The sequence below is a fragment of the Barbatula barbatula genome (genome assembly GCF_947034865.1).
Source record: "Barbatula barbatula genome assembly, chromosome: 10".
Taxonomy (NCBI): Eukaryota; Metazoa; Chordata; class Actinopteri; order Cypriniformes; family Nemacheilidae; genus Barbatula; species Barbatula barbatula.
In genome coordinates, this window is record NC_136773.1 from 2,232,119 (window position 1) to 2,253,811 (window position 21,693).

General features: G+C 37.9%; 2 protein-coding genes across 2 annotated transcripts; both read right to left on the minus strand.

Moving 5' to 3' along the window:
- Window positions 1-247: 247 nt before the first annotated feature.
- LOC306899908 (uncharacterized protein) lies at window positions 248-3,730 on the minus strand. Its single transcript, XM_079466491.1, has 2 exons — window positions 3,431-3,730; window positions 248-1,751 (listed from the first exon to the last, which is right to left on the minus strand). Exons 1-2 carry the CDS (start codon window positions 3,510-3,512, stop codon window positions 691-693), a joined length of 1,143 nt encoding a protein of 380 aa, XP_079322617.1. The 5' UTR covers window positions 3,513-3,730; the 3' UTR covers window positions 248-690.
- A 1,970-nt stretch (window positions 3,731-5,700) lies between these two features.
- LOC306899907 (uncharacterized protein) lies at window positions 5,701-9,169 on the minus strand. Its single transcript, XM_079466490.1, has 2 exons — window positions 8,894-9,169; window positions 5,701-7,613 (listed from the first exon to the last, which is right to left on the minus strand). Exons 1-2 carry the CDS (start codon window positions 8,973-8,975, stop codon window positions 6,460-6,462), a joined length of 1,236 nt encoding a protein of 411 aa, XP_079322616.1. The 5' UTR covers window positions 8,976-9,169; the 3' UTR covers window positions 5,701-6,459.
- Window positions 9,170-21,693: the final 12,524 nt, after the last annotated feature.

Sequence of the window (21,693 nt, forward strand, 5' to 3'; positions counted from 1 at the left end):
AGAATGGCTTCTCTCCACTGTGAATTCTCATGAGTGTATTAAAGACGTGTTTACGAATGAAACTCTTCCCACACTGTAAACACGTAAAAGGCTTCTCTACAGTGTGAGCTCTCATGTATGTTTTCAAAGCTTGTTTATGAGTGAAACTCCAGTGTGTAAAGTTATGTGATCTTATTCCTCTGTGACACTTTTCCCAGTAGACCATAAAGCACAAAAAATCTTAAAAAATGACTCTCATTTTAAAATAACTATCTCTGGTTTCTGTAATTTTATTTGCTTTCCGTTTTTGTTCTGTAATTTTTCATACAATTTGTATGTAAAACGTTTTTGCCATGAAAACAGAATTCTAAACATCCCAATACATTTTTTTCTTCTGTTTGTTTTTTACACTTCCAACCAAAAATATGTAAAAAAAACAACCAAACAACTGAATAAAAGTAACAGAAAGACAAGAAATCCACACTGAAAAGCAATTATGAGACAAGTGTCATGACAAATCTCAGCTGGAACAAATAACATGTTAACCAATTAAATCATTTAAAATTTCACTAATTCAAATAATTTTAAGTATCAACAACGCAATCAAAACTAGTAAAATTATTCATTTCAAAATGGCAATTCACTTACAAAATGATATGGAATTTCATAACCTTTGATACACACTACATGTGTGATTACACTGATTACTTTTTAGTTTTCTAACTGCGATGTCTTTGGGCAATGATTCATTCTATGAGTCTTCAGACAATGTGATTGGTTGAAACGCTTCCCACATGAGTTGCATTGATATGGCTTCTCTCCAGTATGGGTCCTCTCGTGTGTTTTCAGGTATCCCAACTGAGCAAAACCTTTTCCGCAATACGAGCAGACATGAGTTCTTACAACTATGCGTTCTTTCTGGCTCCTGTTACTCTTTCCCTTGGTAGAACATAAGTAGGTCTTCTTATCTGCATGACTTTTCAGGTGCCTTCTTAGGGCCGATGCAGAAGTAAAACTTCTGCTACACGGATCACAGGTTAGTGGCTTTAAACCAGAGGGAGAGCAGTGATGACTTTTAAGATGTTTTGAACCAGAGAAGGTCTTTCCACACTGACTGCATGTAAAAGGCTTCTCTCCTGTATGAATCCTCATGTGTGAATTAAATCTTTCTTTACGTATAAAGCTCTTGCCACACATATGACACGTGAAAGGCTTCTCTCCAGTGTGAATCATCATGTGCACATTTAAAGTACTTCTCTGTGCGAAACTCTCGTTACACTCATGGCATTTGAAAGGCTTCTCTCCAGTGTGAACTCTCATGTGCATCTTCAAGGTTGCTTTACGCGTGAAACTCTTCTCGCACTGGTTGCATGAGAAAGGCTTCTCCCCGGTGTGAATGGTCATGTGACTTTCAACGTATCTTCTCTCTGTGAAACCTTTTCCACATTGAGGGCAGTTGAAAGGTTTCACTGCAGCGTGATTTTTCATGTGCTGCCTTAGGTATGCTTGACAATGGAAACGTTTACCGCAATCTTCGCATGGAAAAGGCTTCTCTCCAGTGTGAAGTCTCATGTGCACTTCAAGTTTTGCTTTATGTATAAAACATTTTCCACACTCAGTGCAGGTTAAAAAATTATTAGCTCCTAACAATTTTATCAATAATTCATTGTCAGAGGAGCTAAAAGATGTTTTTTTATTGTTGATATCTTGAGATTTCTGATGCTGATGTTGCTCCTCTTCATTCAGTTCTTCTTCTTTTACTTCTACGGTATCTGAAATTCAAACCATGTAATTGTCAGAAAAGCAACATAATGTCTATTTTTTTAAACAATCTAACAAGCGTATAGACCACTTTGGGAGATGAACACGGAAGTGGTAGTGCATCTGGACCACTGTTTACATCTGTGGTCTATACGTTTCTATTTAACAGGGTGAATCAATGAATTATCTTTGTTGCTGATATGCATTGTAAGAGCAGATACATGAGATAACAAAGGTCTCGGGTGATTATAAAACAGTATTAAAAGCAGTTTAAATTGTATCCAGGGGTGAATGCAGGGCTGGGGTTCACACTAGATAGACATGTCTGGGGCGATTCTGTTCAATATGGATTAAGGACCATCACCTGAAACTGAATCTTGCAAAGACAGAACTGCTTGTGATCTTGGCCTACCCAAAGATTCATCACAACCGTTTATCAAGTTTTTCACCTTCTGGGACAGCTAGGATCCTCGGAGTGGTAAATGATGATCAGCTAAACCTCATGGATTAGATTGTTAGCACGACCCGGTCATGTAGATTGGTCCTGTCCTACCAGAGCATGCATCGCAAATCCCGGTACAAGCGCTAGTCCTCCTGTCCATACTGGGCAATTGTAATGATCCCTGACAGGCCTTCCTCCATGTACAACTCTGCAAATGATCCAGAATGTAGCTGCAAGATTGGTTTTTGAATGAGCCGAGAAGAGCACACGTTACACCGCTCTTCATCAAGTCTCATTCACTCTCCCAATAGCCGCTCGTGCCAATTCAAAGCTCTTTATTCAATTTCTAAACCTAATAACCACAGTTAGATCAACCTGAAACACCTAAAAGGCACTGTTCATTTTATTTGTGTGTTTGCTTTATTACATTTATTTGCGCTATTGCTCATAATTCAATCATTTGTTCTCATTTTATCGCTAACTGATTGACTATTATTATTAGAATTAGGCTTATAGTTGAATGGTATTATAAGCTTATTTACTAAAATTGCATAGGTAAAAAGCAAACAAATGATTAGACATTATTATTTGTCTATTATTTCTTGCGGGCCAAGGGGGGGTACACATTTTGTCAGGGCCAGCAATAATGAAGAAATTAATGTATGCACAATAATCGTCACAATCGTGCAGCAGAGATTATTCCTCAGACTGTAACTAAATCTATAATGGTTGCATCCCTAGACGCATGAACCCTCCATATCCTTGCTCTCTTCGGGCGATCGACGTCATGTGGTGTCCTCCCAAAGAGGTACAAGATCAGTTTCACACACCTTTTTTGAAAGCACTCCACTATGGTGGAATGATCTGCCTGTCTCTATAAGAACAGTGGAATCTTTAGCCATCTTTAAGAATCGGCTAAAGACACGTCATCCTTCGCCTGACACAATCATATAAGCAAAATGTCTCTTCTTTACCCTTTTATTCCTTCTTTAAAAGTATATATATATATGTGTGTGTGTGTGTAGTGTCTATACTCCTGTACTGTGAAAGGCTAACTGAGACCAGATCTATAGCACTTATGCCCTTTTGGTGCATGGATTGCTTCCTTTGTTATGCCTCACGTGTAAGTAGCTTTGGATCAAGGCGTCTGCTAAATGACTACATACAATAATTGTAAAGTAACGTTGACCTTTTCCTACAGACACGAGCAACGAGGTAAAAACACAGATAAAAGGAATGGACACCAACCTATTTGTTCGTCTGTATTTTCAGTTTTTATTTCGCATGGTTCCGGATAACCAAAGTCTTCATTCTCCACTTTAATCAACATGTTGTCAATAGTGTTTCAGACTCGTTTCAGTTGCTAGACGTGTAGTTACATCCACAGTTCTATGTGCATAACACCTCCGTATTGCGATCACAAAACGTTCTGTTTATACTTCAAATATTACGCAAGCAAACCCGGCAAAGTATGCGTAAATAACGTGCTATGAGTCGAAGTTTATTGATGAATATTTGCGTTTAAAACTAAACGTCTCACCCACCGGGACGCCGTCGCCATTTTCTCGTGACGCCACGAACAGTCGCCGCGCGTCGTGTTTGGGGGCGTGGCTTAACACGAGCGTTGTGTACTTCATCATATAAAGCAAATGTGCTGCAGTCCAACAACGCTGAACTGTTTTCAGACGCATGTAGTTATGATCAGTTCATATTCATTCGTGTAAACTTGAACTAATAAAAAAGACATTGTTATTAGGTGTTTTTCCAGTGATTGTAGGCGATTTTATCAATTCAAATCTCACAACATGCTGACAAATAGTCCTGCTCTAGCCCAATACCTCAACCCCAAGCATCTTTTCCACTTAGTTTTAGGAAAATACGATCATATAACTCTAATGTTATCATCCCTTTACTGGCTACCCATTAAGTATCGTATTGACTTTAAAGTTCTTTTAATCACTTATAAAGCCTTAAAGGGTTTAGCCCCTACCTACCTAACAGAGCTTCTATCACACTATAACCCATCACGCTCTCTAAGATCTCAAAACTCTTCTGATAACAGCTAGAATAACTAAATTCACCAAAGAGGGTTTGAGCTTTCTCATACGTAGCACCTAAACTCTGGAAAAGCATTCCTGACGCTATTCGAGGATCAGACACACTCGCCCAATTTAAATCTAGATTAAAGACACATCTTCTGATGTTTTGATAAATACATATATATGGCAATTTCCTGGTCTTTTCTGCTAACTTGTTGGTTTGTTGTGTTCATTTGGATACAAGTATCTGCTAAATGTAAAATGTCAATGTTCAAGCAAAAATAGGCAGCGCTCAAGCTCCTGCCAGGCAACACTGTAACCTGCTGTTAGAAGTAAATGTGTGCTACTGATGTGGCTATGGAAGTACTATGTACATACAGTTTAAAGCTCGAAAAGTTGGAATGCACTGGATTATTCAGTTATTCCTTCATCATTTAAATATTGATTTTACCAAAAACATTGCAATTATATAGCTGATGACACACGATTGAGTTGACACAGAATGACCACTGACAATAAAATTGGTTGTAATGAGGAATGTATGGTTAAAAACATTAGTAAGCCCTTCCATTATAGAACATTTCAATTCAATTTAACTTTATTTATATAGCGCTTTTAACAATTTGCATTGTTCCAAAGCAGCTTTACAGGGGAAAAATTAAATATAAAAACCCCTAAAAAAAGGGTAAAACACGCTACATGGTGTTTTATATAGTAAATTAAATTATTCTAGTAAATAATATCTAATGTCAGCATCTCCTGGTGGTTTATTTAGCATATGTTGCATTAAGTGAATGCTTGGCTGAAAAGATGCATTTTTAATCTAGATTTAAATTGGGCGAGTGTGTCTGATCCTCGAATAATATCAGGAAGGTTATTCCAGAGTTTAGGTGCTACATATGAGAAAGCTCGACCCCCTTTGGTGGATTTAGTTATTCTAGGTGTTATCAAAAGTCCTGAGTTTTGAGATCTTAGAGAGCGTGATGGGTTGTAGTGTGATAGAAGCTCTGTTATGTAGGTAGGGGCTAAACCCTTTAAGGCTTTATAAGTGATTAAAAGAACTTTAAAGTCAATACGATACTTAATGCGTAGCCAGTGAAAGGTTGATAACATTGGGGTTATGTGATGGTATTTTCTGGACCTGGTTAGAACTCTGGCAGCTGCGTTCTGAACTAACTGTAGTTTGTTTATTGATGATGCAGGACAACCACTAAGTAGTGCATTACAGTAGTCAAGTCTTGAGGTCATAAATGCATGAATAAGCTTCTCTGCGTCAGCAACACACAGAATATTTTTAACTTGGCAACATTTCTTAGGTGGAAAAAGGCTGTTTTTGTGACCTTTGAGATGTGATTTCGAAATGACAGGTTGCTGTCTAATATAACGCCTAGATCTTTTACTGTATTTGTTGGAGTAACAGTACATCCTTCAACTTGCAGTTTATAATCAGAAATATTCGGTTTGCGTGTCTTTGGTCCGATAAGTAATATTTCAGTTTTATTAGAATTTAAAAGAAGGAAATTACAGGTCATCCAATGTTTTATATCTACAATGCACTCTGCCATGTTAGTGGCTTTAAACCAGAGGGAGAGCAGTGATGACTTTTAAGTTGTTTTGAACCAGAGAAGGTCTTTCCACACTGACTGCATGTAACATGTATTATCTCTATTTATTATCTTGGTCTGTCCATCTGCATTCTACTCTGTATGGTAGATACACCCAAGACTTTCACTCACTACACATGGTAATGTGACTATAAAAGTGATTTCTTTTCTAAATTATATACATTTCAATGTAATTTCAGAAGATTCAAAGCATTTTCTACACCTTGTCACACTTACCCAGCCCGAATGGTGATGTTTGGTCAAAAAAGGATAAACCCAACCATTGCATAGTTAATGTAAAATCCTATAGCTGGGTTTGTGGGTAGAATGCACAAATACAGTTATTGGATTTTACATTAACTATGCAACGGTTGGGTTTATCCCCTTTCAACCCAACCATAGGTTGAAAACAACCAAGCAATAATGTGGGGACATAAATAATATTTCAAGCTTTGTAGGGAAGACCAAAATGTTTTTGGTAACATTTTTGGATTTATGATTTCAAATTGTACTTATTAAAATATGGATTTAAGGTATCAGCACCTTGATATCTGAAATGGCATCACAAGTAAAAACTACATGTATTTCATAACATTTTCTACACAGTATATACTGATTACACTACGAATTACTTTTAGTTTTCTAACTGCGATGTCTTTGGGCAATGATTCATTCTATGAGTCTTCAGACAATGTGATTGGTTGAAACGCTTCCCACATGAGTTGCATTGATATGGCTTCTCTCCAGTATGGGTCCTCTCGTGTGTTTTCAGGTATCCCAACTGAGCAAAACCTTTTCCGCAATACGAGCAGACATGAGTTCTTACAACTATGCGTTCTTTCTGGCTCCTGTTACTCTTTCCCTTGGTAGAACATAAGTAGGTCTTCTTATCTGCATGACTTTTCAGGTGCATTCTTAGGGCCGATGCAGAAGTAAAACTTCTGCTGCACGGATCACAGGTTAGTGGCTTTAAACCAGAGGGAGAGCAGTGATGACTTTTAAGATGTTTTGAACCAGAGAAGGTCTTTCCACACTGACTGCATGTAAAAGGCTTCTCTCCCGTATGAATCCTCATGTGTGAATTAAGTCTTTCTTTACGTATAAAGGTCTTGCCACAGATGTGGCACGTGAAGGGCTTCTTTCCAGTGTGAATCATCATGTGCATATTCAAGTTAGTTGTACGTGTAAATCTCCTTCCGCACTGGTCACAAGTCAAAGGCTTCTCTCCAGTGTGAATCATCATGTGCACATTTAAAGTACTTCTCTGTGCGAAACTCTCGTTACACTCATGGCATTTGAAAGGCTTCTCTCCAGTGTGAACTCTCATGTGCATCTTCAAGGTTGCTTTACGCGTGAAACTCTTCTCGCACTGGGTGCATGAGAAAGGCTTCTCCCCGGTGTGAATGGTCATGTGACTTTCAACGTATCTTCTCTCTGTGAAACCTTTTCCACATTGAGGGCAGTTGAAAGGTTTCACTGCAGCGTGATTTTTCATGTGCTTACTTAGGTATGCTTGACAATGGAAACGTTTACCGCAATCTTTGCATGGAAAAGGCTTCTCTCCAGTGTGAAGTCTCATGTGCACTTCAAGTTTTGCTTTATGTATAAAACATTTTCCACACTCAGTGCAGGTTAAAAAATTATTAGCTCCTAACAATTTTATCAATAATTCATTGTCAGTCTGTGAGGAGGTGCTAAAAGATGGTTTTTCATTGGTGATATCTTGAGATTTCTGATGCGGATGTTGCTCCTCTTTATTCAGTTCTTCCTCTTCCACTTCTATGGTATCTGAAATTCACAATGTGAAATTGTCAGAAAAACTTCCAGAATTGTCAGGAAAAAAATAATCAAAGGAGTTTGATTATTTCAAACCCTTTTTTAAGATTATAGACGGTTTCATCAGACGCATGTGCTCGGCCCAAAGTTAACTTCCTGTTTGTGTTTGGTTCTCAGTCTGGCTAGTAATATAACAATTTATTTTATACTTAATTTATATTAATATTGACTTATATTATAGTCATGTGCTCTATAGACCACTTTGGGTGACTTAAACATCTATGGTATCAGTTTTTGTAACAATACATAACCATTAGAACAGCGTCCCAGCGTCGCAGGTGTATTGCTGTGTACTTCATACTTTCTGCTGTTAACTTTTAATACCGTATTTATACACAACATTAGGATGTATTTGTTATCATTAAAAGAACTCTAAGAGGATTGATGGCATATTAAAGGGTTTCTAACTAGCCAACTTGACAAACGCTAGTTTTTGTGGTGAATCAATAAATGAGGGAGAAAGGGAGAGATAACTTACACTACAATGAAATAGTTTTAATTGATAAGAAATGAGAGCTCCTTGCCAGCCTTGTGAAAGTCAGGCTAGAGGCACTGCCAACAATCTATAAGTGCCATGGATGCTTGATAAAGCTGCACAAATGTTCAGTGTTAACAATCAATGTCAATAATAGGCACAACTTAAACTCATAAGTGTGACCCAGTGTGTGAAAAAAAGCTAAAAATCTAGTTATTAGTGACAAGCATCAGAGTTTGATTTTAACCATTTATTTCAATATGATTTACATTTACATCCAAAGCGACTTACATTGCATTAGACATTTGTTTCTAACTATGTGCAATCCCCTGCGACCGAGCCCAAGGCCTTGGCATTGCTAGACACAGGATATTATTTACATTATGTTGGTTGCCTTGCTGAAAAAATAATAGAACCCTGCCCAAAACAAGCATTTCTGTACATGTCATCTAGTCCCAATATCAATGTAGCCTAAACAACTTAGTAGAATAATAGACCATGTCAAACTAAAGCGTCCTGCAGAGTTTTCTCAAGAGCTTTTCCTAAGATGATCATGAACGTCGCAGTGCTCTCTTATATGCAATGCAAACTGCTTTTAGACTAAACTCACGTGTGTGTTGTGAAAAGCTCTTGTAAACATACAGTAACCAACACGTTTCTTCCTTCTGTTCTTCAAATGCATAGTTCTGGTCGAGCTTTTAACCCTACAGACACGAGCAACGAGGTAAAAACACAGATAAAAGGAATGGACACCAACCTATTTGTTCGTCTGTATTTTCAGTTTTTATTTCGCATGGTTCCGGATAACCAAAGTCTTCATTCTCCTCTTTAATCAACATGTTGTCAATAGTGTTTCAGACTCGTGTCAGTTGCTAGACGTGTAGTTACATCCACAGTTCTATGTGCATAACACCTCCGTATTGCGATCACAAAACGTCCCGTTGAGACTTGAAAGATTACGCTTATAAGGTTATGAACGGAGCTTTATAAATGCATATTTTCGCTGTGAAGCAAACGCTTATACCCGCACCGCGACACCGTCGCCATTTTCCGATGACGTCATTGACAGTCGCCGCGCGTCGTGTTTGGGGGCGTGGCTTAACACGAGGGACGCTCAACATTACATTACGCACAGACTAGTTATTAGTTAATAATAACTCGTGTAAACTGAACTAACTAAGTAAAAAACAAACACATTAGGCCTAGGTGTTTTCCACTGAATGTAGTCTACTTTCTATGTCTGCATGGTAGAACAAGCTCAATCCCAAGCCTCTTTTCCACTTGTTTTGTTAAATTGACTTATATGATTAAAAAAATATTATAATATATATAAAATATAAAAATATAGTATGCTGTCTTCCGTCAAACAAAGTGAGTAATGTCATTTCAGCAGTGCATATTTGACAAAACATTGTTTTGATCATTATAAATAGGCAATATAGCGTTTTCTTAGCATTTTCCGCTCAATTGTTGCACTCATTGTGGATAAGCATCAGCTAAATATAAAAATGTCAATGTACAAACAAAAAAAGGCATTTCACCATTCACAGTTCTTGGCACTTTATCTCCTGAAAATGACCATATTATGAAGACTGTACTTGCCGGAATAGCTTTTTGGCATTCTGCGGTCATACTGTACCTATAATCAGTAGATATTGGATTATTGATATTTGGACTATTAAAAATGTCCACATTGAGATCCCCATATATCCAGGATATAAGATCTGAAAAGATGTAGATAGCCTACCAAAATACGTATTTATTAAGAACTAGAATCTAAAGGAATATCAAGATACCCTTAACGCTTGTTAAGTTGCAGGCATGCATACCTAGAGCTCTTTTTGAATTCAGCCGATATGATCACTGGAAAACAATCTGCCTTGAACAAAATGACATTTTAAAGTTCACATTTCTATAGGGATTGGTTTGTGCAATCCACATCAGATGGGGGCATGTTTGGAAAGCTGTTAAAAACAATGTTTATTTTTCCAATTAAATTAAATAAACCAATGATATACTTCTGCATTAAGGAACAGCTTCTTGTGAGCCAATATCATGGTGGAAAAGGACATTTCAAAATAAAGTGTTTTATATATCATTTTTGAAGTTTCAAAACACTTTCGCTCTTACCCAGGCTGAATAGTGATTTATATTTCATTTAAACGTGGTGCTATGCAATGCTGATCTGTCAAGTGTTTGTGAATGTTAACGTCAGAACTGTATGGAATTTTGGAGACTGTAACATAAAGGGTTCAATAGGTTTTACATGGATGAATCGCTTCAAAACAAATAAGAAAAACATACTGAAGGATCGCACACCTTGTGTCCTGAGTAATTGAAATACCCTTGATGTGTGAATGTGTGACATATTTTTGCTGTTCTCACACCACACCGAGAAAATCAACTCGCCTTGCCCCATCTGAGAAAGGAATATAGAACCGTACTCATATAAATGCAAATACATGTATTATCTTATAATGGTGGTTTTATGTACAGAGCTTAGGCTAATACTCGAAACCTCAGGGTTCCAGTTCTGTTGCTGAGTTGCTACGTAGCATTTTTATTGTATTTTTCTCCTCTCTGAGTCATGCCTATGTCCGCTGGGGTTTCACACATGTGAAAGTATGTCACCCTTATGTCTCTGTGCATTAAGGATCCCTTTATTAGTCTGGTAAATGGCCACATAAATAGAAGTCAATTTCACTGCATGTTCTCCTTGTTATGTACACACGAGCGCACGCACACACACACACACACACACACATAAAATGAATCAGTGAATGACTATCTGAAGTGCATATTAGAAGGCACAAGTGTTTAAGAGAACAGATGCCTAAGGTGCAAGTGTGTGTTTAATGTACTAAGACATGCGGTTAGATTGAATGAATTTGAACAAACCTTCACCAATCCCTGGCGGACAGTGATTTACCCTTCCACAGAGTGACCTTGACGTGAGTACTGTAACTTCACTGTGTAACATCTGTTGCTCTGTGTAAGGAATGCTTATTAATGTTGTTTGCTAGGGCAACTTCTGCTAATACTTTAAGGGGCTTCTTCCAACCCCTTTATCCTAGGATTGTATAAATTGTCGCTCACTTTATATGCTACACTCTCCAAAAAATGCTGGGTTGTTTTTAACCCATGGGTGGGTAAAAATCTAGTAGCTCCTCACTGCAGAACGTGAGATCCAAGGGTGGGGTTGGATCTAGATCCAGTCTCCTCCCTCTGCAGTTTGATAAATCGACAGATACCTGCAACAATTTTGCCACAAACACGTCATACTCTTGTTTTTGCGCTACCATTTCCGTATTGAAAATGTATAGCAAATGTTAGCGACCAGAGGTTGCAACTTACTCTCCAAATTGCGTCTAAAGGTTGTAGCATAGTTCCCTTTTCACGTGCATTGAGAACCATCTCTAAAAATGCAATGATGCAAATGGATGATACAAATCACTTGAGGTAAACTGAACCCATTGGTTGAGCTTGTCCCTTTCTGACCCAACCAAACACTGTAAAAAAACTCAAATTGACAAATAATGTCAATATTCCGGCAGCTGGGGCTCCAAAAATTCCTATTTTATGAATTAAAATTTAATTTAAAATGGTATGTACGCAACTTCTGCAGACTATTTAAAAAATATATGACAATGAAAATGTAAATTTGTACTGTTGAAATTGTTAATTTTTACAATTGGTCTAGGATCAATCTCAACATGATAAAGGATGCGCACTCAAAACAGAGAGGACATATACATGGACACAAAGATGGAGTCACACGCCCTACCTCTCTTAAAAAAGACACTAAAATGTGAAAAAAACCTAGAAAATAATTAACCAAAAGAGAACAAAAGATCACCAAATATACACATTTTAGTCAAACATATCATCGTTTAGGTTGAAATCTTTCATTTAAGTAAGTAAAAACATCACATCTGGGGAAGAAAAGGAGAGCAAAGCAAACTGCCCAAAGGGAGCGTGAGAAGTGGTCAAGGGAGTCTTTATAGACAATTTCGTTGTACGCACGCGCCTGGCCCGAAGTTAACTTCCGTTCTTTGTTTGTTTATCGGTCTGGCTAGTGTCTAATAATAAAACAATTTATACTTTATTTAATTTATTTTAATATTAATGAATATTATGATTTTATTGTATAATAATTGTATTAAATAAACAAAACAAACAACGTGATCTTACAAAGGCACAGGGCGAATATTAACCCTATATGCTGTTTAGATTGCTTGTATTTGGGATTAAGTAAACATCTTTTAATTATTTCTCCATAAATTGTTGACTGTGTTGAATTAAAAGAGACCAGTGTAACCATGAACCATGATCGTTTGCGGTTGTGTATCATATAAGAACCAGAATATCATATAATATCATGTCACAAACAGCACCAAAATTGCGTATTAGAACTTTGTTTGGTAAATTATCTGCATTTGTAATTGTTTTTGAAACCACAAATCTGACTTTACTGCATCTGCGTGTTGGATTTATTTGCATGTTGTCCAGATTAGCTGTTATCGGTCTAATTTAGTCCCTTAACTGAGAAGTGAGAATGTGTTAATTAACATCTCACAGACACCCGGAGGGAAGGAGAACGTGAGAGGCAGTGAGACAACACAGTACGAGAGATGAGACAAACTCCTGCAGAACATTAACTCTCGTGCCATTTTTCTCTCCTCACACTCGAACTCGTTCCTCGCTCTGTCTGTCACTGCATTATTCGCTCTTTCCTCAATTTTCATAATTCTTTCAGCTGTAAAATAGCTCTCCTGCCCTTTCATATTAAAGGTTACGCCCTCCTTGTCTTCATCCTTTCCTCGCTGATGACGGGGAAGAACTCGAAGTATTGTGCTCCTGTCTGAACAATTTTAAACATTTTGGCTTAAGAAAACCTAAGATGCTTATGGAGACCACATTCAAAGCATGTTCCTAAAGGTATTTCCAATATATAATTCACCCCAAAATATTATTTTACATAATTTGCTCTAACCGATCAGTTCTGACTTCTATCTCTTTTCTACCTTATGTTGTTCCAATTCCTTCCATTTTTTACGTCATTTGTAATTCGCTTTAGATAAAAGCGTCTAAATGACTAAATGTACTCAACCTCATGTCATTCTAAGCCTTTATGATCTAACGTCTTATGCAGAACACAAAAGAAGATATTTTGAAGAATGTTGGTTATCAAACAACATCGAGCCCCATTGACTTCAACTGTATATGGCACAAAACCACAAAAAAACACATCTTTTCTTTTGTGTTCCACAGATGAAGAGTTCAAAATCAACTGTTCTGGTTTAAATTCCCTGCACTTTCTCTGTAATCCAAAGGCATTTCTAATACTCTGACAGGCTGTCAGAACGCATCTAACCACACAAGTGCTCTGCAATGACAGGCAGAATCATGCCAACGGGAAAGACAGTCAGTATTCATCATCAGCAAACCTTCATTAGACCTGCTTTACAGCGGGAGCTCGGCCCATATGCAGATGTGATCATTTCCTTCCATCACCTGCCAGAGCGTGTCCACATCGCAAGCTTCTTCCACAATCCCCCTTATGTGGACAACAATGCTTTTGTGACTTAAAAAACATTTTGTATCTCATTCTTTAAAGATCAGAGCTCGGACTCTTCAATTTCAAGGCGGTTTGAGGTTTCCACTACCACATATGCTGTATGCCAAATCTAGGAACAAATCAAACGCAGATTAAATCACAAAAGATAGTTTGTGCACCTGCGCTTCACAACAAAGCTCGACATGATGGCACAACAGCGGGTCCTATGAAGTTGTGTATTATTGATTACAGGAGAAATGTCATTACAGGTGTTGGGCGGTAATGAGATCACCCGAAGCTCCCGTACCCGATTCGGACCCACGTCCCTGACATTTATCCCTGCTTAGTATGCCACGATAAGCGCTCAGATAATCACACTTCATCCTCACAATCACAACGTTCATTAGAAATGACCTTTGCGGACGACAATTAGCCGGGATAGCGCCACTGTCAAAAAACAAAAAGCGGAATTATAAACGATTTAGAGGAATCAATATTTGAGTTCATTACCGGTACCAGCCGCTTCGTACCAAAACAATCAACTGGATAACAGTCTAAAGTGGCAAGTGTGTGTCCTTATGCAAAAAATAACAAACATGGATAAAAGCTATTTGATTCTCATTAATTGCAAATTGAAAATGACAACGCTGCAGAAAATAGTTAGCCATACAAGAGTGCCACATTAGTACATTGATAGATTCAGCTATGGATATGACTTGAAGATCCTTGCTCAGAAATCAACTCGATTGCGAGTTAACAGTTAAATTATCCTTGAAGAAGATACAGAGACGTAGAGAAGAATATCAGGCAGGAAACCAAGTGATGTTAAATAAAAGAAAACAGAATTTATTGAACGATCTCAGTTGTGCTTTAATGCTCATTCCGACTTCAAAAAGAAGGAAACATTGCAAAGACCTCCACTGGAGCTGAGACTCAATCCAGACCTGGACCAGAAAGTGCGCAAACATGATTTGCACAAGCAAACAGCACTCGTACTCTCTTTTAAAAACGTTTGGCAAGAATAAAACGTTTTCTTTGCTTCTAACTTAACACTTCTAGTGTTCAACATTAGTGTAAAATAATGTCACTTCCTCATCGGCGAGTGTTACTGCTTGACATATATATATATATATATATATATATCTTTTTTATAATAACCAGAATTTCTGCATTGAGCCAATAGTAGTTTTTAATATTAACGTGAAAAGAAGATATTGGCATGTATCTATCTGCCGGTTGTTAAAAACTCATTAGCAATGTCCTGTCAGGAATTTAATGAGCATGGGCCGGTCTGCTTAAGGGGAGTCTAATTACAATGCCTGATGTCTGAGAGGAACCAGATTTATTGTCTCGCCTGTTAAACTCAATCGAGAGTCTCCAGAAAATAACAAAACTGGATTTCAGAAACTGATGGAGAAGTGAGAATATCACAAACTACGATGTTTACATTTTCTTAACACAAGGAAAGTGGTGCCTATGTAATACTCATTACCAATAGTTGCTTATTTAACAATGACAGGAATGTGGTTGCTGTAGGTGTTTCCGGCACACCCCACGGTCCAACACGATCTCACCATCCAGCTTGGCAAGTCCACTATCACTCCCTGCGAATCAGCCAGGAAGTCCTATTTGATGAACAGCTGTCCTTCAATGATCACATTGCAAAGACACCGCGATCATGCTGATATGACTTATTTAAGATTCGCAAAGTTAGACCCTACCTCTCTGAGCATGAGGCACAACTCCTTGTCCTGGCCCTGGACATCTCAAGGTTGGACTACTGCAATGCTCTCTTGCTGGTCTTCCTGCAAAGGCTGTCAAACCACTTCAGCTGGTTCGAAACGCAGCAGCACGCCTCGTCTTCCAACAGCCCAAAAAAGCTCACATGACACCCATTTTCATCTCTCTCCACTGGCTACCGGTTGAAGCCCGTATCAGATTCAAATCACTGATGCTTGCCTACAGGACTATCACTGGATCTGCACCCGCATACTTTCACACCCTCCTACACCCCATCAAGAACCCTGCGTTCAGCAAACAAGCGCCGTCTTGTATTGCCTTCTCATAAGGGATATAAATGACTTTCCCGTTCATTCTCCATCACAACTCCTTCCTGGTGGAACATTCTTCCTAACTCGGTCCGGTCAACCACATCTCTCACAACATTAAAAAACTACTTAAAACCCATCTCTTTTGTGAATACTTGACAGACAAATGAAAAAAAATGTTGTACGCTAACCCGCTCTCTTTCTCTCAGCTTTTGTGGAAACTAGTTACTTCGATTAGCACCCATTGTGTTATTGCTCCTGTATGACATATCGCTTGTTGCTCCATGAACTCTTTATAAGTCTTTCTGCACATGGTGGAAAACATTTTTTTAAGACAATTTTAATATATTTATTCTTTTTTTATTGAAATACAGTAGCGGAAAACCATTCAAAATTGTAATTTAATCATCATTTCTAGATGTATTGTGGTCATTCCAGTGTCTGTTGAATTTCAACAAACTCAAAATCAGAAGTGACATAAAGTCATCCAACAGCAATGTTAAACAAGCATGAAAACTGTGATAAAAATCCCAAAACATTTAGAAATATTACTGTTGTATTGTATTAAGGGAATATGAACTTGTTTTCTTTACAGTATTTGAGGTCTGGAAATATACAGCACATCTTTTGATCTAAAAAATATCTCCATAGATATAAAAAATATTAGCATCCAAATAGTGTTTCATTTTTGTAAATAAAATCAATCGCAACTCCAATCTGAGAAATCCTCTTTACTCTTGGCAGATCTATCGCACATTTGTTGTGCATTAAGATACTTGTACCCTGCAGGTAAATGACTCTTTTTAATTAGGATGATGTATGCTCATGATAAGAATTAAGGGCTTCTTTGTGAAGGTGACCTCGCTGCTTTGGGCAGCATTGCTCGCCTCACATTATATACACTCTAATTTAACATCACTATTCATTTTTACTGCATAAAATATCCACATCCCCTTATGTTTTTCCCCATCCTCTTATGTCTGTTAAACACATCTCACCCTTTCCTGAATATCTCGCTCCCCACTCTCTCCCCACACTTAAGACTAAATCACACTAAATCCTAATGGCAGGATTATATGGGCACCCACGAGCAGAATGTTCCATTATTTCCTCCATTCTCAAAGATGTATTCAGCAATAAGCAGCCGTAACTGGGAATTAGGGCACCTGCCTTCCGGCTGCCACACGCAATGTCCATTGAGGGAGGCTAATTACAGGGTTTATTAGTTCACTTTATGAGTGCGCTTTTCACAGATAGTCCGGAAGTTTCTGGGGATTCAAGTGGGGAAATGCAGAAGGTACTTAAATAATGATTTGCTGTCAGAAACTCTAAAAATGGGGAATTAAATTATGTAAATGGTAATATGGGTCCCACTTAAACTCTAATTGAATGTCTCTCTTTCTTTGAGAAGTATCAACAATGCAGAAATCTTCCTGCCTTCATAACAGAAAGGGGTACTTGAGTTGAATTTATAGGGACTTTAGATCACTGGGCTCTGAATGGGCTTGGATGTCTTTATACATTTTTTTACAGAGATGGTTCACCAAACCAAGCCAACAATTCGATCTTGAGGCACTGCTTGCACTGGAAAAACATCACACTAACACATTATAAATGTAAAATATTAGGCCAGCCTTGAAAGAGAAGGTTTAAAAAATGTACAGTACCCTATCGATACTTCACTCGTACTGCGTAGGAGGCCATGGGGAAAACTGACTGAAGCTTTTTTTAACAGCGCAGTGAAATCTGCCCGGCCAAACTTTAAAACAATGGCGGCAAAGCTGCACGGACCTAAAAGAGCCGGGGCTTATGGCTATAATGGCAACAATCTGCAACATTTTTTCTTTGTGTGTATAAAAAACATAAAATCTCAAATTGTGGTATATAATTTATAAAGACAACCCAGCATTTGAGTTAAAAATAATTCAGCATATGGTAATTTTTTCACCCAATGTGTTCTGTCCAATATTTATCCAGCATAGGTCAAAAACAACCCAGCACTTTTTAGAGTGTATTTGATTGTTATTATGTTAAGCATAAGATTGCTTATTAAAGTTATGCATCCATGAGGATTTGAGTGTTTTATAAATATTGGTAATATTCCCTAATTACCACTTTGCAAAGTAAAGGCCTCTGGTGAATTACTAAATGTGCTCAATGTTTGTATTTGCAAACATAACGACATATATTGTTTGTGGTCTTTATTAGCACAAGAACAGCATGTGGCTATTTAGAGGAACATATTTAAGTTTCCAAGAATTTGCCCGCACTTTTCTGAAATGTAACGTATTATGCAGCTTAATTTTGCTGGTGTGTTGACGCTAGCAAATCAAGTTACTGCCAGCGAAAATGGTCAATTATTCAATGATCTAGCCATTATTGAATTAAATATTTGACCACAGAGCAGTGCTATTTTAAATCAAGTATTCCAGTGTGCTGTCTGATCATATAATAAACATTGACACAAGAACATCACTGTATGATTTTAAGGTTTTTATATTAGGGTATTAGTATAATTCTACTATGGTTTGCGTGGATAAGGAGTACTAGGTTGGAATAGTGGGGCTATAGTTAGTTAGATAAACATTTTACTTTCCTTATTTTTTTAGGGGTTAATTTAAATATATGACTAAATATGTTAAGATTTGGGTAAAACGCACAACTAGTGTGTTTTGATGGTTAAGACATTTATTGTTTTTGCATTGGCATTACATTCAACTCAAAGGTAAAACAGAGACTGACCAGACATCTCTCTTTTTTTCCACCTAGTCAAATCCTCCCACTCCTCTGCATGCCCAAAAGTTTAATAAAGTTATATTGCAATTCCAAAATGATTCACCTCTGTTACATATAATGAGCTACAAAGTTCAGCATAATTACAGGAAAATACACAACTTTTTGGAGATACAATTTTTTTTACTGTGAATGTAAACATTGCTTTAGGGTTATCTTAGTTCCTATAGTTCTTTTTTTTACATTGTGAGGTGTGCGGGTCACCCACAAATACAGCCAGACACTTCTCTTATTTTCTATAATTGTGTTGTGGCCTTTTATAAATTCACTTATGCATTGATATATTCTGCTATTTTCTCTCAAGCTTTTGTAGCAGCAATGCTGTTGTCTTTACTGCGAAAATGGTTTTAAGTTCTTAATACTTTTCAGAACGATTTCTTGTTCTTCAGCTGAGAAGTAAATTGCTCTCGTTGTCTTCATGTTAGGCCGTTCGCTGGAACCAAACCAGATTGAATTTGTTTGGTTGGTTTGTCAACCCAGAACTTATCCTGTAAGCCTGATTTTGCTGAACCCACCTCCACCCATATAAGACAGGCCACAGGCAATGCCTTGGGCCAATAAAAATATTATCTTATCTCATTGTTTTTGAACTGTGATAGAATCATAGCATTGTTGCAACTCAGCGCTTTAGTGTTCAAAGTGTTTGAAATCATTTGACCATAGAAATTTTAATTAGACAGCTGTTGCATATTTATGCTTTAAGCTCATGCTTTTCACTCTTAAACAACTGGTTCATTAGAAAAGAAATGTGTCATACATGTTCATTGATTTAAGTGCATTGCATATACATGTTAGGAAAGCTCTCTAGAACCTGAGCAGTCTTAACAATTACGTGTCCAGATAATGTTACCTGGTTATAATGAAAATATGGTTTCACTGGATTTTTATTGTTATAAATTGCACAAATCATCTTACTGATTCCTTAAAGCAACGGACATGTTCTTTAAACCAAGTAAGGTTTGGGGAGTAACAAAATACAGTTTATTTTATTCTGCATGTCGTCTTCAAAAGTACCACATTTGGAAATAGGTTACTCATTTTAGACCTGTAAATTTGCATTTTTAAAACTTTCATATCTCTGACATTTCATATTCTTAAATATTTCAACTTGGAAACATCTCAGCACATGCTTCGTCTGCTTTTCGGCAACCACCGAGCTTTGTACACATAAAAGCTAAATCGCTTTCCAGCATCATGTTTGAATTGTTCATTTCAAACAGCTTGCCTATAATTGCATCAACATCAGCAGACACAGCCGACATCTGTCGGAGAGGAAGCACAGAACAAGAACTGCTTTATATTGAATTTGCAAACATGACAGTAAAGGAACAGAAAGGGAAATAGAGGTAGATGTGAATTTGCTGATAAGGAGGATTTATGGCATGTAGATGAGGGCAACACGAGTTATCCATCATGGCATATGGAGGTTGGGGTTTGAAAAAGAATTGGTGATTAATTACCAGCGTGTGTTCATCGTGGGCTGGATTCCATTATTTATGCTAGCACCTCAAGCCTGAAATATTGTTTATTCAAAAAGACATTTGGATTTGACTACCTTGCAGATATTTGTCTCCCTCATGAGAACTGTTTGCAGTTGCTACTTTTAAAGAATGTGTCACGACCGCAGTGACACGGACAGAGGACCCACACAGCGTGTAAGGGGTTAACAAGAGATTTATTAACAAAAGACAACAAAAACCCATAAGGGGGTACAATACAAAGTACAAGGTAAAAAAACGATGGAGTGACAGGAACACGGACTAAACTACACTGGACAAGACTAAATATAAATGCAGGAGCAGGATCTCTCTACATGAAACGAAATGAACCAGCACAAGACAGAGAACACAGGGGCATTAAGTAGAGGATCAAATCAAAAGGGGAACAGATGCAGGGCATGAAATCATGACGAGGAGACGAGAGGGTGGGAACAGAGACGAGACCGGATGAGACTGTATGTAAGGCCATAAGGGCCATAATTGCCTCTCTCCACATAAAACATGAGGTTCTGTCATGGTTCTGCCACTAGGTCAAAGAAAAGCAAGACAAGGTGGGACAGAACCATGACAAATATTGGCATGATAAGGAATTATTTATTGTTTATGCTCCCCATATCTGCCATGAAACATTGTTATAGTTTGCTAAAGCTAAAATGATTAAAACTTTTTTATTTATTTTACAAGTCCAATTGCCTCATAAAGCTGACAGAGGCAGCTGAACTCAATGATTTGTTACAGTGTAAAAGCTAATTCAAAGTATTTATAAATCCACAATAAAACTGAAAAAAAAAATTAACTCTGCTGAGAACTGTACCAAACTGTTATGACAGTACCTCGTGTTTTGAGTAGAAGCGCATGGTCATTGTTTGTTTATAATGGCCATGTGCTCTCCTGTCTCCACTCTTGACCCCATCCCCTCATTTAGCTTCCCACCAGTGTTTCATTTCTCACACCTGCCTTCTGTAATTATCCCTTATTAGTTCCCCTATTTAATGCCCCTTTGTTTGCTCTCCTGTGCTGTTTCATTTGCTTTGGTTTGTTTGCCTGTCGATGTGCATTACCTCTGCTCAGCCGTGTTCCCGGATACCTAGTTTGTGTCTTGTGTCGAGTGAAGTTAGTTCTGTTTTACCCCTTGTGGGAAGTCTTTGTTCTGAGGTTTTGATCATTCTGTCTTGATTTTCGCCCCCGCATGCGCTGCCTGCACTTGGGTTTTCCTTGCGAGCTGTTCCTGACACCAAACATACAAGTTCACATGTTAGAGAAATGTTTTGCATCACAGTATTTACACCTACACTCAACCTACAAATACAAATAAAAAAATGTCAGGGTCCAAATCCACACAAACCCCCATCTTTTTTGGGAACCAGAAAATACCAACTGTAATAGCCTGCCTCTCTTTCTGACAGGGGAACATGTTTTATGGCCCCTTTATCCAGCAGAGTGTTGTTTCATGGAAGTGGAGACCACACCGTTGAAACACGGAGGACGATATGCAAACTGAATCCTGTAGCATTTGGCTACAGTCCTTACTACCCAAGGGGAGATATCTGGCAGTAGTCTCAACAAGCCTCTAATCTCTCTTAAAATTCTAACCGCCCCTTCCCGGGAGGGCACAATCCCACGGTCCTGGGCGCACACATATCAGGACCTCTTATTTGAG